The sequence below is a fragment of the Microcaecilia unicolor genome, chromosome 13, assembly GCF_901765095.1.
Source record: "Microcaecilia unicolor chromosome 13, aMicUni1.1, whole genome shotgun sequence".
NCBI lineage: Eukaryota > Metazoa > Chordata > Amphibia > Gymnophiona > Siphonopidae > Microcaecilia > Microcaecilia unicolor.
The window spans coordinates 20,625,575-20,647,569 of record NC_044043.1 but is presented as its reverse complement, the minus strand read 5'-3'; the positions used below and the strand labels follow the sequence as shown (position 1 = coordinate 20,647,569).

The 21,995-nt window shown below is 45.6% G+C and overlaps 1 protein-coding gene across 7 annotated transcripts in view; it reads left to right on the top strand.

Annotated features, from left to right (window-relative positions):
* Nucleotides 1-21,995, top strand: part of ELN (elastin) — a 535,722-nt gene that overhangs the window by 386,373 nt on the left and 127,354 nt on the right. For 5 of the 7 annotated variants that reach the window (XM_030186283.1, XM_030186277.1, XM_030186282.1 and 2 more), the window contains 3 exons: nt 2,876-2,923; nt 8,273-8,398; nt 16,776-16,811. In XM_030186283.1, the coding sequence (XP_030042143.1) occupies nt 2,876-2,923; nt 8,273-8,398; nt 16,776-16,811 (210 nt within the window). The remainder of the gene's footprint in view (nt 1-2,875; nt 2,924-8,272; nt 8,399-16,775; nt 16,812-21,995) is intronic. The other 2 variants (XM_030186281.1, XM_030186280.1) reach the window with 2 other exon arrangements.

Sequence of the window (21,995 nt, the reverse complement as noted above, 5' to 3'; positions counted from 1 at the left end):
CCACCATAACTTGGAGAAGGTCTGCGGAGCAGTAGCCAACCCGAAAGGGAGGGCTCTGAACTGGGAGAGGTCCTCAGAACTGCAAAACGTGGAAAGCGTTGATGAGGAGGCCAGATGGGAATATGCAAGTAAGCTTCCTTGATGTCCAACGATGCCAGGAACTCCCCTGCCTGCACTGCCGCTATAACAGAGCGGAGAGTCTCCATCCGGAAGTGCCGAACTTCCAAGGCCCGTGGACCCCTTTGAGGTCGAGGATAGGCCGGACAAAACCTCCTTTCTTAGGTACCACAAAGTAAATGGAGTAACGTCCCTTGCCAGGGTGATCTTCTGGCACCGGAACTACTGCACCCAGGCGGATCAGATTGTCCAAAGTCTGCTGCACTGCCACAGCTTGACCGGAGACTTGCAGGGAGAGTGCACAAACCCGATCCTTAAGGGTCGGCAGAACTCTAGCTTGTAGCCGTCTCTGATGACTTCCAGCACTCAAGCGTTTGAAGTTACCCTGGTCCACTCGCCCAGAAACGAGGATAGGCGTCCTCCATACTGCTCTGGGCCATGGACCAGCGCCCCGTCATTGGGTACGAGACCCTGGGGGAGGACCGGAGGAGGCACCTCCGGGACGGCGGTCTCTGCGAAAGGAATGCTGCTTGGGGGAGAAATTCCTTTGATGGAAGAGGGGGCAGAGGAGCTCGACTTGCCCGGGCAAAACCGACGGGCTTCCTGAAACCGTCCTTTGGAGGAACCGGGGCGGGCATCACTGGCCCGAGCCCTGAGCTCCGGTAACCTCTTGCCCTTAGACGTGCCGAGATCGGCCACAATCTTGTCCAGCTCAACCCCAAAGAGCAGCTTCCCTTTAAAAGGCAACTTAACCAGGCGAGACTTAGAGGCGTGGTCAGCAGACCATGCTTCAGCCAAAGCCACCGCCGTGGCAGAGACTGTCTGAGCCATACCTTTAGCCGAGGCTCTCAAGACATCATACAGCCAGCCTGCCAAGTAGGCCAAGCCCAATTCCAGGGCTGGCCAATCAGCCCTCAAGGAAGGATCCGAGGGGGGAAGCCCGCTGCGCAAGCGTCAGGCACGCCCTGGCCACATAGGAGCCACAAATTGAGGCCTGTAAACTTAAAGCAGCCGCCTCGAAGGATGACTTTAAAGCCGCCTCCAAACTCCTGTCTTGGGCGTCCTTTAGGGCCGTGCCACCTTCCACCGGCAATGCCGTTTTCTTAGTCACCGCAGTGATTAAAGAATCCACGGTAAGCCCCAGAAAGGCCTCCCGTTCACCTTCAGGCAGAGGATAGAGGCGGGACATAGCCCTAGCCACTTTAAGGCTCGCTTCTGGGAAATCCCATTGAGCCAAAATCAAGGTGTGCATTCATGCACGTGGAAGGTTCTAGGCGGGCGCTTAGTCCCCCGCATAATGGCAGAGCCAACAGAGGCTGAGGGAGAGACGTCCTCCGGAGAGGAACTCTTCAAAATGCTCATGGCCTGCACTAACAGGTTGGGCAAATCCTCTGAGCGAAAGATCCGTGCTGCAGAGGAGTCATCCGCTCCAACCGAGCGGTAATCCGTCTCCTCCAAGGAATCCCCAAAGGACCGTTGGGAGAACTCAGATACGCTGCCCTCATCTACATCAGAGGAGACCGAGTCCTCTAGGGCCCAGAAGTCCACCCGAGGGCGTTTGCTTCCGGAGGCCTCAGCCCCTTGATCAGAGGGGGGAGCCGGGGCAGCGTTTATCATAAGAAAAGCCTGATGCAGCAGCAAAATGAACTCAGGGGAGAAACCCCCTAGACTGTGCACTTCTGGCGCCTGGGCCAAGGCCCTAGACGCGCCCTCAACCGGCGCTCGCAAGAGCAGGGGAGGAACATGCGCATCCAAAATGGCGTCCGGCGCGAAACTCCAAGAAGGAGCCGCGCGGGAAGAACGGCGCTTAACTTTGGCCGCTTTCTTGCCATCGCCCGAATCAAGGGCGACCATAGCATTAACGTCTCCCAGCTCGAGGGCGGCCCAAGAAGAAGCCGTCCGAGCAGAGTGGCCAGCCAACATGGAGTGGGCGAGCAGTGGGGGATGGGCGCTTATGGCGGGAAAAAACGCCGCACCGGAGGAAGAACCGGGACACTGACCGGACTCCAAACTGACGCCCAACAAAGGCGATTCAGGCTTTGAAAACCCCCGCATCCCCGCTAGATGCACACACGCGGTCCGGTGAGCGAATCTTCACGCCCTCGCCCTCCGACGCCATAAGCCACGTGGAGACCGAACGGGGAACCCCCTGCCCGCTATAAAAAGGTAAAATTACCTGCTTCTCGCTCCGAGCTGTAACGAACTGGTGTCCCAGTGAGCAGCTGCAATAAACGCTGATATAAACGTTGAAATAAACGCCCTTAAAGGACGTCCAAAAAAAATTTTTTTTTTTTCTTTAACGGAGCCAGCGGGAGGGGGGAGAAAAGGAGGGACCTGGCACCACCAGGTTTGCACTTGCTCAAGAAGAGCCCTCAACCCCAGGTACTCAACAAAACCTAAGAATTAGGCTTGGAGACCTAGCCAGAGCTGCTGCTGTGTGTGACCACCACCTGCTGAGATAGAGAACATACTGAGGAGTTTCCGGCAGCACATGACCACATATAGGGAGACAAAAGGATTGCTTTCTATCTCCACCTGCTGGTAGATGGACACAACCCACCAGTCTATGGATTGATCAGCATGATGATAGGGAATAGCAGCTTTCCCTGACCAAGAGCTGATCACAGGGAAATACCCCTACAGGTCAGGGAATGAGGAATCTAACCTGTTTCTAGACATCATTTATTTATTTATTGCATTTGTATCCCACATTATTCCACCTATTCGTAGGCTCAATATGGCTTAATTCACCTTTCAGGTATTCCCCAAATTGGAGTTCAGCCGGGTGTCAAGCCTCCTAAATATGGTATGTACCCTCTGTGTCCTATATATTCCATTACTTCAGAACTTTTTACTTGTTCCTCTACTTTCTTTGAATATGAAGTTGCCTCTCCCTTGCACCTCCTTTGAGTACAAAGTACCAGCAGACCTGCAAACAGCACAGGCAGTTTCAAAATTGCCATGGTTGGGGGTAAGTTTACATAAAACATTTTGAAAAAGAGAAACAAAAACCAGGGAAACAAAAACACAGGGGGTCTTTTACAAAGCAGCGGTAAGTCTAACGCGAACTGTCCGCTTGCTAATCCTGAACTACCACCAGGCTGGTAGTTCCCACCCCCAGCATGCACCACTTCCAGCACTACAAAAATATTTTAATTTTTGTGGCGCCGATGTTTACCCAGCGGTAATCGGGCAGGGCTGCATGCTGCCCCGCTACTGCCAGGTTAGCACAGGAGCCCTTACCGCCACCCCAATGGGTGGTGGTAAGTGCTCTCCCCAGAAATGGCCGCACATCAAGTGCTTCACTTACCGCATGGCCATTTCTTTAAAAAAACAAAAAACAAAAGACAGCCTTCTACCTGCTGCGGTAACAGGGGGCCTCAGCGAGTATCAAAAACATGCAGGCCCCCTTTTACCTCAGCTTTGTAACTGGACCTCAAAGTGAACAAAGCACAGCAAAAAAAGCATGATAGTCCCAAAGAAATGGTGTACAGGAACAACATTTATTACAAGAACCATTTGTATTATTTATATCTAATATGTATTAATTTTATTTCAAATGCTATATTTTTTAATGTATTTTTTAGCTATATTCACAAGATGTCCATGTGGTATGTCTTACATTTTAAGAACATAAGTATTGCCATATTGGGACAGACCAAAGGTCCATGAAGCCCAGCGTCCTGTTTCCAGCAGTGGCCAATCCAGGTTACAAGTACCTGGCAAGATCCCGAAACAGTACAATACATTTTATGCTGCTTATCCTAGAAATAAGCAGTGGATTTTCCCAAGTCCATTTTAATAATGGACTTTTCTTTTAGAAAACTATCCAAATCTGTTTTAAACCCCGCTAAGCTAACTCTTTTTTCTACATTCTCTGGCAATAAATTCCAGAGTTTAATTACATGTTGAGTGAAGAAATATTTTCTCCATTTTGTTTTAAATTTACTACTTTGTAGCTTCATTGTGTGTCCCCTAGTCCTAGTATTTTTGGAAAGAGTAAACAAGCAATTCACATCAACCCGTTCCACTCCACTCATTATTTTATAGACCTCTATCATATCTCCCCTCAGCTGTCTTTTCTCCAAGCTGAAGAGCCCTAGCCGCTTTAGCCTTTCCTCATAGGGAAGTCGTCCCATCCCCTTTATCATTTTTGTCACCCTTCTCTGTACCTTTTCTAATTCTACTATATCTTTTTTGAGATGCGGTGACAAGAATTTCATACAATATTCGAGGTGCGGTCAATTTCAAATATGGATGTAAATATTTTAGTTGTTTTGTTTATAGATCCCTGACACAGATGTAATGCCAAAATACAGCCCGTGTTGGGTGTTTTAATAAATGTTGTCCTCTATACTATTTCTTGGTGCCCATCATGCTTTTTTTTTTTTGCTGTGCATAAAACATATTGAACATCATTTTTTTAAAGCTTCTTCAGTGTGTAAAATCTATTTTACTGGCAGAAACGGGCTGCTATAAGACCCACATATTCATGTATAGGTACATGCGCAGAAAGAGTTTGTCTAGGTGTTTCTAGGAATATAGTTTGGGTGGGTCACAGCAGGAGTCGCACTGTATGTATGTATTACCTGAGAGGTATTTGTGGAACCATCTTCCAGGTTATTTAAGACTTTGTACTGATTATCAACAATTTAAGAAATTGTTGAAATTTTTTTATTTTGTAAGTGTTTATTGATGGATAAAAATGAGTGTCTTTTGGCAATTCTCTGTTATGTCCATGGCAATTAAGAGTCACGATTTTTTGTGATTGTTACTGTTTGTTGAACATGTTTTGATATTGTGAATGTTTTTTTTTACTGTAACCCGCTTTGATTTTAAAGTTGAAAATAAATCTATGAAATAAATCATAAATAAATATACGATGATAAGCATGCAAACTCTGCTTGTCAGAAAACCTAGAAGTTGAAGTAGAGGAACACTGCATTTCCCAGAAGGCAATGAGCCTTTCGGGTCAGAAGAAGATTTGAGTAAGCCTTAGGGAAGGGGCTTGGCAGTCAGCACTTTCCACGGCTGGGAGAAATTAGCAGCAGTGTAGGCTGCTAGGAAGGGGAGGTTAAAACAGCTGCTGTTCTGGTGGAAGGGGAAAACCCCAGGAGAAAACGTAACAGGGAGACAGGACAGAAGGAAGAAGGGCTCCCTGAAGAAGCTGCAGACGCTAGGCAGAAGAGTCTCCTCCCTACCCAGACGACATTCAGTTTCTTGTCCCTTTTGAGAAAAGTGTTCAAGATACATTTAATAAATTGAAATTAATTATGCAGTCAATTATTTGTTGGATGTCTTCAAACAGCCTAAAACTGAATATCAATAAAACTTAGATTTTACTGTTGACTACCTGTGACTCTGAGGCAGCTGACATCAGATGCCAGACCCTATTTAAACATACCTCTGCCTGCATAGGATTCTCTAGCGTCATCTCCTTCAGCTGTGAGCTTACTTTGTTTCTGCTTAGTGTGTGCCTGTGGCACAGGGTGAATTCTCTGTTGTTTGATTGCCTTTATTCCTTTTGTCTACGTTTGTTTTGTGAGTCTGTAGCAACCAGCTTCTTCTCTGACTACTTATCTGCTGTGCATCTCTGTTCAGCTTCTCGGTGTCTGTTGCTTTACTGTGTGGCTTCCTTTCCCTTCCCCTTCCCAGCCCAGTGTGCTGGCTGAGTCCATGGTAGAATGTTTTTTCCTTTGTTTGGATTTCCCTATTAACCCTTTACCTGCTGTATCTGTTGCTTGGTTCTTGTGAGCTCTGCTCCTTGTCTGTCCTGTGTACCCAGAAGCAGTCTCTCTCTGTAGTCTGCTTTAACACTTTACCTGCTGTATCTGTTGCTTGGTTCTTGTGAGCACTGCTTCTCATCTGACCTCTGTATCTAGAAGCAGTCTCTCTCTGTAGTCTGCTTTAACCCTTTCACTGCTGTATATGTTGCTTGGTTCTTGAGAGCACTGTTCCTCATCTGACCTGTGTACCTAGAGCAGTCTCTCTTTTGTAGTCTGCTTTAACCCTTTACCTGCTGTATCTGTGTGTTGGGTCTAGTGACCTTTTGTTGGTGTCTGGGTGTGGCGCTGTGTGTGCAGCCCATGTGCCAAACCCTGTCAGGACTTTTCTCTGTTCCGTCCCTTGTGTGTGATTGAGTTCCAGTTCGGCCTTGCGGCCCGTATGCTTGGACTCTGTACGTATGGGTTCCAGTTCGGCCTTGCGGCCCATATGAGTAGTCTATTTCCCTTTCTGGTGGTGCTTGCTGGTCTCCCTGAGTGTGCTGGGCTTCGTAGCCCATTGTTACTGTATATTATTATTATTATTAATATTTGTATAGCACTACCAGACGCACGCAGCGCTGAACACCTGACACAGAGAAACAGTCCCTGCTCAATAGAGCTTACAATCTAAAATAATACAGACAGACAAGACAATTAAGGGCGAGGGAAGTACTGGGCGAGAAGGAACAAGGGGGGAGGCAAATGAGTAGTGGCTAGGAGCCAAAAGCAGCAGTGAAAAGGTAGGTTTTCAGCACAGATTTGAAAACAGGTAGAGATGGAGCTAGACATAGAGGCTCAGGAAGTATAGTGTGATCTTGGTCTGCCCTATTTTATCACTTCAATGGATTTGGACATAATGCACATAAAGTCATCACTATAATTCCATCAGCGTCATTACTTTGCAGCAGATTGGTGAACTACTTTCTTCATTTATATTTGATTATCATGGTGTGGACATTGACATTTTATAGACTGATTGACTGAGAGACTAAGTGTGGGCTGAGTTCAACGCGACACAACATAATATATTACAGTAGTTTAGGAGTATATGTTGTCTCTTGATGTGCATTTATGCATTGGAGTTTGATGGGATTATCAATACAGTATGTGGCTAATTATTTAGCCAATGATATGGAGCAGATGATCCCCTGGATTCTATATAGTGCACCTAGAGGTCCACGCCAAATTTTATTACAATGCGCATAACTTAACAAGCTAATGAGTGCTGATAACAGCACTTAACAAGCTATAATGAACACTGCTTGGCACTGATTCGAATTTACGCTAGCAACCCACTAAGCGCATTATGTAACAAAGTGTGCTGAACTTCTAACGTGTGCAGGCAAAAAGCATGGTTATGGACAGGGAAATGGGCATTTCATGGGTGTTGCAAAATTTATGCAAGTAGTTATAGAATTTGGCTCAGCGTGTGTAAATCTACACGCAGGGATTTACGCCACATTTTCGTTGGTGTAAATGAATGCGCATTGTTTTAGGCACTGAAATATCAACTAAGCGTATTCTATAATAGGCGCCTAAATCTGGGCGCCAATTATAGAATATGCTTAGTCGATTTTTCAGGTGCCATGTCTCCCCCAATGTGCAATGATGGTTCCCAATCCAGGTATCATTTGATTACACTGGTGAACTGAGCAAGTTGCAATATAATATACATTTTTTTAAAGAATTATATATATTTGTATGGTATTTTAATTAGGATGACATATATAGATACTTTTCTTTTTTGTTATTAATATTTTGTTGAGTACTTTATTTAGTTAGGTCCATGGTATTATTATTTTGAGCTAGACGCAAATTAGAACTTTTCGCAACTTAGTAAAAGGGCACCTTTGTTATTATGTTTGTTTTAATAAATGTTTATGTTGATGTTTTGTGAGGCTACTTACCACTTAAATCATGCTGGCTTCGCCAGGAGCAGATAATCAGCAGCATTTAATTGGACAGTGCTGCTGAATATCTGCTCCGACTTCCGCTCAGTCTCTGCTTAGTGCCAGAGCGGTGCAAGGATGGAGTCGGGACAGAGCCAGGAGTTATCAGGGCAGCAGTGATATTCAATGCCAGTGCCTGGATAGCTAACTGGGCTTGCTGGACTGCATAACAAGAAGTCCTATTGGTGTAGAATATCAGCCATACCTGCAGAGCTTTCAGGCGTCACCAAACACCCAGATGGGGCCCAGCACTGAATATTTGGGTATAATTAGCCGACGGCAGTCAGCTTTAAAGAAACACTGAGCAGCTCTGGCTGAACCTTGATCTGATTGTATATTCACTTTGAAGCCACCACAGAATTTTAGATGGGTGGCATATAAATTTTAATTAAATAAATAAAAATATAAATTGACCATTTAAAAAATATATTGTTATTTTAGGTGTCCCAGGCGTTGGCATTGTGCCAGGCGTTGGCGGTGTGCCAGGCGTTGGCGGTGTCCCAGGCATTGGCGGTGTCCCAGGCGTTGGCGGTGTTCCAGGAGTTGGTGGTGTTCCAGGCGTTCCAGGTGAGTATATCAGAGGGCCACATCTGTAGGTAATTGTTGTTACTGTATGCTCATGTCCATAATTTCTTCATACATACATATTCGTGGTTTCTTATGACCTACTCATAACCAATAGCAGCCTTTAGAAAGAGGGAGCAAAAAACCAGGAAGAATCAGAGGGAAAACTGGGGAGAAGTGAATGAAGAGCAGAAAAAGTAGGGATGAAGGAAGGTTGAATGGCTGGGAATATAAGATTATTATTTCTAGCTCTGTGAAGGCCTTTCTGCCAGATGAAGTTAAGAATCACTATTACGTTACAGTACATTACAATATACTTCTATACTACTGATACCTTCAGGTTCTTAGCGGTTTACAATAATTGAAATACCAAGACCGTCTCTTGAGATGCAAAAAAATAGAGAATCTTATTCAAGAACTCATTTTAACAAACTTCTTTAAAAGATTTTACATTTTTCTTGAATAAGAAGAAAAATAACTGAGCAGCAAAACAAATATTAAAATCACTTCAGGACCTCGAAGCTTGAATTGTGAAATGATCTTCTATCCCTATTATTGAAAATAATTTCTATATGATCCATTATATAAACTTGGCATTCACCATTTAGGATATAGAAAGCAAAAGAATTTGAACATAATCTTCGCCTCTATAGGCAACCAATGTAATTCAACAAAATATGAAGAAGTTGTATCCTGCTTCTGTAATGAGAAAATTAATTGGATTGCAGTGTTCTGGATTGTTTGCTATTGCTGGATAACTTGACTAGGCCTGCCCAAATAGTTAAGATTACAATAGTCCAGCTTGGACAAAAGCAACCCTGTACCAATAATCTGAACTGCTCAAATTATAAGTACATAAGTACATAAGCATTGCCACGCTGAGAAAAGACCAAAGGTCCATCAAGCCCAGCACTCTGTCTCCGACAGCGGCCATTCCAGGCCCCAAGAACCTGGCAAAAACCCAGAATTTAATAACGATCAATGGACGTTTCCTTCAGGAATCTGTCCAGACCCCCTTTAAACTCAGCAAGGCCAGCTGCCATCACTACCTTCTCCGGCAATGAGTTCCAGAGTCTAACCACACGCTGAGTAAAGAAAAACTTTCTCCCATTTGTTTTAAACCTACCACATTCTAATTTCATCTTGTGTCCCCTAGTTCTATTATTGTTAGAAAGCGTAAACAAACGCTTCACATCTGTCCGCTCTACCCCACTCATTATTTTGTACACCTCTATCATATCACCCCTCAGCCGCCTTTTCTCCGGCTAAAGAGTCCTAGACTTCTTAACCTCTCCTCATAAGGTAGTCATCCCATCCCTTTTATCATTTTCGTCGCCCTTCTCTGCACCTTCTCCAATTCCTTTATATCTTTTTTGAGATGAGGCGACCAGAACTGAACACAATACTCCAAAATACTTTCTTATGCATCTTAAATTCCTCAGAAGAAAGAAAGAGCTCTTAGAGTATTGAATTGAGAGTCAAGGGATAAATTCTGGTCAGTATAAACCCCCAGTATCTTTATAACAGAAGAACGTGAATGCCTAGTTTGATCCACCATTATATGGTGCACTAAAGGGTCAGGATTACTATCAAAAAGTATCAATAGAAATCAAACAAAATAAAACATGGAAAAGAAAATAAGATGATACCTTTTTTATTGGACATAACTTAATACATTTCTTGATTAGCTTTCGAAAGTTGCCCTTCTTCGTCAGATCGGAAATAAGCAAATGTGCTAGCTGACAGTGTATATAAGTGAAAACATTCAAGCATTACTATGACAGTCTGACAGGGTAGGAGGATGGGGGTGGGTAGGAGGTATGCATGGGGACATCAAAGCATATCATTGATATTCTAACAGGATGGGTGTGGATAGGTGAGGGGTGGGGTGATCAACAGAGAAATACAACTTTATGGTTTATAATGGGCTAGGAACCCCAGATCCTTGTTAAGTCCTTTCTGTTGGGTGTTAAAATATTCAATCATTCTGACTTCAAAGGGCAACCTTCGAAAGCTAATCAAGAAATGTATTAAGTTATGTCCAATAAAAAAGGTATCATCTTATTTTCTTTTCCATGTTTTATTTTGTTTGATTTCTATTGATAAACTTAAGAGTGGACTAACACGGCTACCACACTCCTCTATCAAAAAGTAAAAATTTGGTGTTATCAGTATTTAACTTGTGTCAATAACATAGCATCCAGGACCTAATCAGTGTCCTAGATTTTACAGACTCTATACCACTTTCCCTTATGTGGGTTTGTGGTGGGTTTTGGAGAGGTCGCTGTTTCCTCCACAAATGTAACAGGTAGGGGGGGTATGGGCCTGGTTCCGCCTGTCTGAAGTGCACTGCAGTACCCACTAAAACTGCTCCAGGGACCTGCATGCTCTGTCATGGACCTGAGTATGACATCTGAGGCTGGCATACAGGCTGGCACGAAATATTTTTAAAGATGTTTTTTGAGGGTGGGAGGGGGTTATTGACCACTGGGGGAGTAACGGGAGATCATCCCAGATTCCCTCCGGTGGTCATCTGGTCATTTCAGGCACCTTTTTGTGCCTTATTCGTAAAAAACACACATCCAGGTGAAAACGTCCAAGTGTTCGTCAGGGATGTCCTTGCTTTTTTTAAATTATGGGTCAAAGACGTCCAAGTGTTAGGCACATCCAGGTCCCGCCTTCGCTACGCCTTCCACACGCCCCCTTGAAATTTGGATGTCCTTGCGACGGACTGCAGTTGGAGCCGTCCAAAATCGGGTTTCGATTATACCGATTTGGACGTCTCTGTGAGGACGTCCATCTTCCGTTTTATGTCGAAAGATAGACGTTCTTCTCTTTTGAAAATGAGCCCGATAGTAACATAGTAAATGACTACAGATAAAGAGCTGAATGGTCCATCCAGTCTGCCCAACAAGATAAACTCATTTTACATGGTATGCGATACTTTATATGTATACCCGAGTTTGATTTGTCCTTTCCATTTTCAGGGCACAGACTGTAGAAGTCTGCCCAGCACTGTTCTTGTACTAAAAGTTCTGAAGCTAAAGTCAGCACATGTTCTTTCTCAGACAGACACCACAAATATTTCAATTAGTGCAATTTATGTCAGTAACTCTCACTTAATCTGCTATAGAAAGAGCCAGGGCTTTTTTTTGAGGGGGTACTTGGGAGTACTAAGTACTGGCACCTTTTCCGTTGTCTACTTAGTCCCAATTAGATTGTAAGCTCTGTCGAGCAGGGACTGTCTCTTCATGTTCAATTGTACAGCTCTGTGTACGTCTAGTAGCGCTATAGAAATTATAAGTAGTAGTAGTAGTAAGAGGAGGGGCATGGGGGCAATTTCCCCGGGCCTGGGTCTCCAGGGGGGACCCGGTACAGGGGTCTCTCTATCCTGCTCCTGACGGGACCCAGGTGATCGCGTCCCAACAGGAGCAGGGGAGAGAAAACTCTGGCGCTGGGCCCCCCTTGCATTTCCTGCCTAGTAGCTGCTGGGTCCTCAGGCCATGCATGTTCAGTTTTGAGACTGAGCATGTGCGACCTGAGGAAAGCAGCCTCAGGGGCAGGCAATGCTGGGCAGAAGAAGGAACCGCACTGCCTGCAGCTGGCGGGGCCAGCCAAAGTACTTTGGACGGGTGGGATGGAGGAGGAGTGGCAGTGGCGATAATGATTTTGGGGGAGCTGCGGTGTCAATGATAATTCTGCCCCGGGCCCAGCAGCGGTGGCCCTGCCCCAGGCCCGGCTCAGTCTCTCGGTGGCCCTGATTGCTAAAATTGACCCATGGGCCCAAGTTTTAATGAAAGAGCTCAGGCTCTACACACCAATTCTGCCTTGCCATAGATTCTGTGACTAGTTGCAAGGGGCCTGGCTATTGTGGGGTGGGTCCCTCAGTGATCACCCCACCCCTAAAGGGTGGCCTAGCTTTTGAGTATTGTCATCTTTTTTGCTAGCAAAAATGCACTGGAAAGAGCTAAGTCTTTTGTAGAATTATTTCACGTTCAGTGTGACTTCACAGTCAGTTAAACCTCCTCCTCCTCCTCAAGTAGAAAACTTTACAACTCAGTTCTTCAGCAAATCTTTATTGCTATTCTCCCAATACACAAAGAGAATCCAATCTACAACTCAGCTGCCTGTAAGAACTGTGACTATTGCAACTTGGAGTCCATACCAAGCCACCTCCGAGGCAAGGAGAGCCCAGATCTCTGCACTACTGAGAGTGTAACTGGACTGTTCAGCAAGTAAATCAGGAGGCCGAGACGCTGACTTCCAAAGCAAGGCAACTTTTATTAGCTAGCTGACACAGTACTAAGTTCAGACTCAGGATACTGCGCCACGAGCATCATCTGACACTCATTCTTATACATCATTAGTGATCATGCGCATCACACATGCCATACATCACACATGCACATGCGCAGTACAGTTTAGTAGTTCTGTAGTTCTCACAGAGAAAGAATATGTCAGTTTCACAGAAAATGTTACTTTGCAAGAAAATGTAACTTATTGCATTGTTTCAGCACATCCACACAATACAGCCTCTGTGTATTGATCACGAGACTGCGCTGACAGAGCTAGCTGTCTCCCTTACAAATCTTAATTGCTGACTACTACAAATTGTTATCTAGCTGCTGGTTAACAAATAGGTTTTACTATTACCAAGTTCAAGCTGTAAGGGTTTTAGTTTAGGCTCATTAGAGGAACTCTGATTCTTTGGTTAAAACACAAAAGTATATGCAAAGTCCAAGTATAAAAAGTCCTTCTAGTTCAAGTAGTGTAACCTCACCCCCTCAAGAGGCAAAGCTGTAAACTCAAACTGGGAGAAACAAAGGGAAAATGCCTTTTACAACAATCTTAGGGAGAAGCCTTTGAGATTTGGGAAGGGCTTGCTCTAAGGAAAGAACCCAAAGGAGAGAGAGAGAGAGAGAGAGAGGAGAAAGAGAAGGTTAAAAAAAACCTTGATGGAACCACAGTGGAACTAAGAAAGGTCAGCTCTCAGAAAAGCTGCTAGCACATGTCATGCAAGGCACAGACTGAGCCTCTCACACCCAGCCTGCTGAAAGTAATCAACACCATAATCTGCAGCATCATCTTAATTATAATTAGAACAAATTAATAATCCATCCATCCACCCATAAAACAAATGGAGCAAGTTCCCACCACAAACCATCTATCTCTTTGGATCTAGGCACAGAGAAAAAGATTTTACTTCTCCCAGGTTTCAGCCTAAATCATGTTTAATGCTGTAAATAAGTAAATGAATAGATAGAAACTATGAATTTGAGCACCTGATTCTCATAACCCCTCCGCGAAAAACTACACTGGCTCCCAATCAAAGAACGCATTGCTTTCAAAATCTGCACTATGGGCGAAGCCCTGGGATACATGACAGACTTGATGGACCTACCAACTAGAAACACATTTGAATCAACACGAACGTACCTAAACCTCTACCCAAGCTGCAAAGGACTCAAATACAAATCAACTTACTCATCCAGTTTTTCCTACATAAGCACACAACTGTGGAACGCACTACCAAAAGCCTTGAAAACTATGTACGACCACCTACACTTCCGGAGAACACTAAAAGCTTACCTGTTTAAAAAGGTATACCCTACCAATCCAAAATAAATGCCTGATCTCTGCAAAAAAAAGTACGATTCCCTTATGTGGCTATACTACATGAACGTTATCTTACCACAACTTCACTATGTATTTGTTTACACCAGAGTCTGCAATCACCTTTCTGGTACCATATAAGCCACATTGAGCCTGCAAATAGGTGGGAAAATGTGGGATACAAATGTAACAAATAAATAAAAAAAATAAATAACATGATGTCTGTTTTAGTGGCCCTTTACCAGGAGAAAAAAAATCTCTTCACAATAAACACATGCTAGAGTGTCACTATAACCAGCCCCTCCAAATGACACACATTACGATTTATAACAAATTACTACTCATATAAGTGAGATTAAATAAAAATGCTACCAACATTAAAGCACAACAATGTGCTTGCAGCAGCTCATAGCTCGGCTCCCTCCCCTCCCTCCACCCGGCCAATGGACTCAAGTGCTTTCTTCTACAGCTCCTCCAGCTCTGTCCTCCTCTCTGGTGTTGGCCACGGGTCCCTCTCTCCTGATGATCTGATCTGACTCACAAGAGCAGATCAGGAGGGGTGACCTGCCACCAGAGCCAACATCGAGGAGCCTGTTAAAAGAATTTTATTAACAATACTCATGAATCTCAAGAGATCAAACAGGCTTAAACACAAACAGTCCGGAGGTTGTCTGAACCAAAATCCCCCCCCCCCCCCTGCACTTATAAGTCTTTACCTTGCAATGCCTACCTGCAGCTTCACAAAGGAGGCATTGCATGTCTATGTGTCTGTCATCACAATTATGCTACAGTTCTAGACTGTTAGTAAGCTTGCCTGACTCCAAAAGCATATCTAGGAACATGTAGTTCTACTTATAATGCACAAGGTCAGAGAATCTACATTTATTTAGAAATTGTAAAAATGATTAACCCTATATTAGCAAAACATTTTCTCTACAGAGCCGAGGTCAAGGGGGGGGCACAGAAAGTGACCACCACTGAGTCTGACTGTCTCCATCTCATCCTGACTGGAATTTGAACAAAGGCGCGCACGCACACCGCTGCACGCACCACGAGTGGATGAGGAGGAGGAGGGACGGAGAACTTACAAAAGCACAAAGCAGCAGCAGTAAATGCAGGCGCTGGCTGCCGCCGCCGATGATCAGAATCATGGTGGATCCCGCCTCCCTCGCCCTCCTATTGATCCAATTAGGACCAACATACCTTGGTTCAATTAGGACCAATAGAAGCGAGGGGAGCTGAGGGCAGGAAGAGTCAGGGTCCAGGGGACGAGCAGCACTGCCTGCACAGACTAGCGGCACATTCTCAACCCGTGGCTGTGGCAGCAGCTAAAAACAGCGCCCAACCCGCGGCCATGGGCTAAAAAGCACCCAAAAACCCGCAACTCATGGCTTTTTCAGAAATCCCGCGGGCAGTTGCAGGAAACTGCCCAACATGGCAACTTTGCAAAAGAGGGCTGGTCTGGCCCTAGCCCAGAGCTGACAGCCAATAGGGAAGGCTCACAAGGAGCCAATCACAGGACCTGCAAACCAGTACACAGTGCTATCTATTATACAAACAATGCAATTAAATACAAATAATATTCATATTAAATATACATCACAATGTACCTTGCCTCCATGAATATGGGGGCATAACAGAAGCACCAAACACACCAAGAAGTGTTCCCTACGAAGGATCGATATTCGGCCACAGCGGTCAGGGCTTGTTTTAAATACCGACTTCCATGGTCAAGTTATACCTGAATATTCAGTGCCAAATCCAGGTATCACCAGTGCTGAATATCCAGGTTTAACTTGACCACGGAGGTCAGCATTTAAAACAAGCCCTGACCGCTGCAGTTGAATATTGATCCTGCATCAAGAGTCACCTGGATAATGGGGATATTTAGTGCCATTACTGGGATAACAAGCCGGATAGTTTAGAACAGGGGCATCCAACCTCATTCCTCGAGGGCCGCACCACAGTTGGGTATTCAGGATTTCCCCAATTACTATGCACAAAATCTATTTGCATTCACTGCCTGCAATGTATGCAAAAAGATCTCGTGGCATATTTATTATGGAAATTCTGAAATCTCGACTGGGCAAGGGCTGAGGTTGGAAACCCTGGTTTAGAACAGCTTTTTTGCAGAATACTGCTGGTTGCTGGGTAACTCTTGGCTCTGCTCCAGACCACCCCGATGCTTCCCAGATAGTATTAGGGTGGTTTGTACAAACTTTCAACAGGATTATCTGAATAATGCAACTGAAATTCAGGCATGGCCTATTAGTCAATGCTGCTTGCCCCATGCAACTACCTTTGACTATGGGGCTGGGCATATTTAGCTTTCAGGACACATGCATTCTTGCACTGCAGAGCTTAGTCTGATCTCCTAAATCTAAGTAGAGAGAGCACACACGTGCTTAGTCTGATCCCTTACAGCTCAGGCTAGAGAGTGCACACACACTTAGGCTGATTACTCACACCTCAGGAGAAAGACTACACACAGTCAGGCTTAGTCTGATTTCTCACAGCTCATGAGCAAGAGACAGAGAAATATTGTAGAGATGCACTGTGTATGGGCTAAGATACCAGTGGTAGTGTGTGGAACAGTTTGCAATTACAGTTTTCTTTTGACTGTTTCTTTTCCAGCAGTGAGGTGGATGATTGAACCTATATGAGATGCAGTGAATGTTGTTAGTCCCATAACCTTGAGTAATGCACTGCTGCTCTTCTCGTACTGCCCATTTACTCATTTCACAATTTTTGTGATTTCTTTCTGTAGTTATCACTCCTGCGCCAGGGGCCTCTCCAGTTCTAGGTATGCAGAGTACCTTGCGTTAACATCGCCTTTCCTTTCAGTGAGTGAACTGACAGCATAGGTTCAGATTAGCGCTCTGTGCATTCCAACATTCGTCTGCTCGGTTCCTTGCTTGAAGTCTTTGTGCTTGCATGCTTCATGTTTGTACGATGAATGTAGCGCATGATGTAAAATGTCCGTGGCCCGATTATTCAACGCACTTACCGAAGCAACAGCACCTGTTACCTGGATAAGTGCCACTGATTGCCACCATCCACTGATTTTCAACAGCACTACATCAGGACAGTGTGGAGGCAGAGCAAGGGCAGAGCTATCCTGATAATTGAAGAAAGAGAAATTGCTGTCCTAGTAGTCATGTAGCTAGGACTGAATAGGTCCCGGGGGGAGAGGGGGCAGGGAATTAATATGGGCCCCCTATAATACCATCTCTCTCAAGTTAGTGGAGATAGAGAGAGGAGGGGGAATCCATTCAGAGTTCCAGTAAAGAAACTCTGCAAAGAGCAAACACATCCCAGACCTATACAGGGCCGCTTTTACCAATGGGCAAAGGGGGCAAAGGGGGCAGCTGCCCCGGGCCTCCTGCATATAGGGGGCTCAGCTACCCTGTTGCACATTGGTAAATTTGTCCTTGAGTCTGAATATGTCTCTCTCCGTTCTCTGCCCTGTCTGTCTGAGTCTTGCATCTCTCTCTTTCTCCCTTCCACCCGCGCTCTCCTGTCCTGTGGTCGTCATACTTCTCCAACATCAGCGATTAAGAAAGTCAACCTTCTACCGACATTGGGGCCTCTTTTCAGACGTGTCCTGCCTACTGTGCTGCAGCTTCCTGTTTTCCGCGTAGACGGGATGCGCCTGAGAAGATGGGGAGATAGGGACAGTACTAGAAAGGAGGGGGGATGGGGAGATAGGGACACTACTTGAAAGGAGGGGGGATGGGGAGATAGGGACACTATTGGAAAGGGAGAGATGGGGCGATAGGGACACCACTAGAAAGAAGGGGAAGGAGGGGACACTACTAGAAAGGAGTGGGGAGAGGGGGACACTACTGGAAAGGAGGGGGAAATGGGGAGATATTGACACTACTGGAAAGGAGGGGGAGATGGGGAGATAGGGACACTACTGGAAAGGGGTGAGATAAGGACACTACTGGAAAGAACGGGGGAGATAGGGACACTGCTGAAAAGGAGGGGGAAATGGAGATATAGGGACACAACTGGAAAGGAGGGGGAAATGGGGATATATTGACACTACTGGAAAGAAGGGGGAGATGGGAACACTACTGGAAAGGAGTGGGAGATAGGGACAGTACTAGAAAGGGGTGAGATAAGGACAGTACTGGAAAGAAGGGGCAGATAGGGACACTACTGAAAAGGAGGGGGAAATGGGGAGATAGGGACACAACTGGAAAGAAGGGGGCGATGGGAACACTACTGAAAAGAAGGGGAGGATGGGGAGATAGGGACACTACTGGAAAGGAGGGGGGAAATGGGGAGATAGGGACACAACTGGAAAGAAGGGGGAGATGGGAACATTACTGAAAAGGAGGGGAGGATGGGGAGATAGGGACACTACTGGAAAGGAGGGGGGAGATGGTGAGACAGGGACTACTGGAAAGGAGGGGAGAAAGGGACACTATTGGAAAGGAGGGGGAGATACAGACACTACTGGAAAGGAGGAGGATATGGGGAAATAGGAACACTACTGGAAAGGAGGAGGGAGAGACAGAGATACTACTGGAAAGGGGGAGGAGAGACAGGGACACTACTGGAAAGGGGGGATGGTAGACAATGCTGGAAGAGGGGTGAGATAGGGACATAGAGGGACAATGCCGAAAAGGTGGGGAGATGGTGGACAATGGACAGAATACTGGAAAAAGGGGAGAATGGGGACACTGGGAGGGCAGATGCCAGAAATGGGGGGACATGGGGACACTGGGAGGGCAGATGCTGGAAAAGGGGGGACATGGGGACACTGGGAGGGCAGATGCCGGAAAAGGGGGGAGAGATGGGGAGGCTGGGAGAGCAGGTGTTGGAAAATGGGGGGGGGGGGGGGGAGACTGAAAGAGCAGATGCCAGAAAATGAAGGGAGATAGGGAGACTGGGAGAGTAGATGCTGGAAAAGGGGCATGGAGAGAAGAAATGTCAGATGGACAGGCAACCATACAAAGACAGATGAAACAGAGAAAAACAGGAAAGAGACACTGGGACCAAAGGAAATGGAATAATAAATTGTTCAAACAACAAAGGTAAAAAAAAAAGGTATTTTATTTTGAATTTCATAGTAACTTCAATATGACTGGATTATGACAGGTTTTGGAAATGCATATCTCTGATATCTTGCAATTCAGTTTGTATTTCTTTTGTTGGCTGTACATGCAGTCTGATTTGAGGTTTCAATTCAAATTTTTTTTTTTGCCTTCATATCTCTAGTACTGACATGTGGTCTCTTGTTTCATATTTGATTAGAGGCTGTAATTTGTGCTTGTGACCAAGGTGCAATGTCCTGCTAGCATGTGTTTCTGTGCAGAGATCTGTAGCAGTCCTGTTCTTCCCCCCCCCCCCCCCCACACTAGGCAGTATATTGAAATTCTAGGGACTGGTGTAATATTGATAGTGCTGCCATTTGATGGATAACTTTGTTCTTTGAGTCTTGAGAGTTAGTGCTGTTATGGTATCTGAGTGTGTTTTTGCACAAGTATGTACAGTGGTGGAAATAAGTATTTGATCCCTTGCTGATTTTGTAAGTTTGCCCACTGACAAAGACATGAGCAGCCCATAATTGAAGGGTAGGTTATTGGTAACAGTGAGAGATAGCACATCACAAATTAAATCCGGAAAATCACATTGTGGAAAGTATATGAATTTATTTGCATTCTGCAGAGGGAAATAAGTATTTGATCCCCCACCAACCAGTAAGAGATCTGGCCCCTACAGACCAGGTAGATGCTCCAAATCAACTCGTTACCTGCATGACAGACAGCTGTCGGCAATGGTCACCTGTATGAAAGACACCTGTCCACAGACTCAGTGAATCAGTCAGACTCTAACCTCTACAAAATGGCCAAGAGCAAGGAGCTGTCTAAGGATGTCAGGGACAAGATCATACACCTGCACAAGGCTGGAATGGGCTACAAAACCATCAGTAAGACGCTGGGCGAGAAGGAGACAACTGTTGGTGCCATAGTAAGAAAATGGAAGAAGTACAAAATGACTGTCAATCGACAAAGATCTGGGGCTCCACGCAAAATCTCACCTCGTGGGGTATCCTTGATCATGAGGAAGGTTAGAAATCAGCCTACAACTACAAGGGGGGAACTTGTCAATGATCTCAAGGCAGCTGGGGCCACTGTCACCACGAAAACCATTGGTAACACATTACGACATAACGGATTGCAATCCTGCAGTGCCCGCAAGGTCCCCCTGCTCCGGAAGGCACATGTGACGGCCCGTCTGAAGTTTGCCAGTGAACACCTGGATGATGCCGAGAGTGATTGGGAGAAGGTGCTGTGGTCAGATGAGACAAAAATTGAGCTCTTTGGCATGAACTCAACTCGCCGTGTTTGGAGGAAGAGAAATGCTGCCTATGACCCAAAGAACACCGTCCCCACTGTCAAGCATGGAGGTGGAAATGTTATGTTTTGGGGGTGTTTCTCTGCTAAGGGCACAGGACTACTTCACCGCATCAATGGGAGAATGGATGGGGCCATGTACCGTACAATTCTGAGTGACAACCTCCTTCCCTCCGCCAGGGCCTTAAAAATGGGTCGTGGCTGGGTCTTCCAGCACGACAATGACCCAAAACATACAGCCAAGGCAACAAAGGAGTGGCTCAGGAAGAAGCACATTAGGGTCATGGAGTGGCCTAGCCAGTCACCAGACCTTAATCCCATTGAAAACTTATGGAGGGAGCTGAAGCTGCGAGTTGCCAAGCGACAGCCCAGAACTCTTAATGATTTAGAGATGATCTGCAAAGAGGAGTGGACCAAAATTCCTCCTGACATGTGTGCAAACCTCATCATCAACTACAGAAGACGTCTGACCGCTGTGCTTGCCAACAAGGGTTTTGCCACCAAGTATTAGGTCTTGTTTGCCAGAGGGATTAAATACTTATTTCCCTCTGCAGAATGCAAATAAATTCATATACTTTCCACAATGTGATTTTCCGGATTTAATTTGTGATGTGCTATCTCTCACTGTTACCAATAACCTACCCTTCAATTATGGGCTGCTCATGTCTTTGTCAGTGGGCAAACTTACAAAATCAGCAAGGGATCAAATACTTATTTCCACCACTGTACGTGGAGGGGCATAATCGAAAGGGGTGCCCAAGTTTTCCTGATGATGTCCTCGCAGGATGTCCCGGCGAAGGGGTGTGCATCCATCTTTCATTTCGATAATACTGTCGGGGACGCCCAAATCACGAAATTTAGGTCGTCCTTAGAGATGGTTGTCCCAGATTTTCAGCGATAATGGAAACTGAGGACGCCCATCTCAAAAATCCAAGCCATTTGGTCGTGGGAGGAGCCAGCATTCGTAGTGCACTGGTCCCCCTCACATGCCAGGACACCAACTGGTCACCCTAGGGGGCACTGCAGTGGACTTCAGAAATTGCTCCCAGGTGCATAGCTCCCTTAGCCTGTGTTCTTAGCCCCCCCCAAACCCCCCCCTCAAAACCCACTCCCCACAACTGTACACCACTACCATAGCCCTAAGGGATGAAGGGGGGCACCTACATGTGGGTAACGTGGGTTTCTGGTGGGTTTTGAAGGGCTCACATTTACCACCACAAGTGTAACAGATAGGGGGGGGCCTGTGTCCGCCTGCCTGAAGTGCACTGCACCCACTAAAACTGCTCCAGGGACGTGCATACTGCTGTCATGGAGCTGGGTATGACATTTGAGGCTGGCAAAAAATATGTAAAAAGTTTTTTTTAGGGTGGGAGGGGATTGGTGACCACTGGGGTAGTAAGGGGAGGTCATCCCCGATTCCCTCCGGTGGTCATCTGGTCAGTTCGGGCACCCTTTTGAGGCTTGGTTGTAACAAAAAATGAACCAAGTAAAGTCGCCCAAGTGCTCATCAGGGACACCCTTCTTTTTTCCATTATCGGTTGAGGACACCCATGTGTTATTTATTTATTTATTTATTTATTTATTTGCTGCATTTGTACCCCACATTTTCCCACCCATTT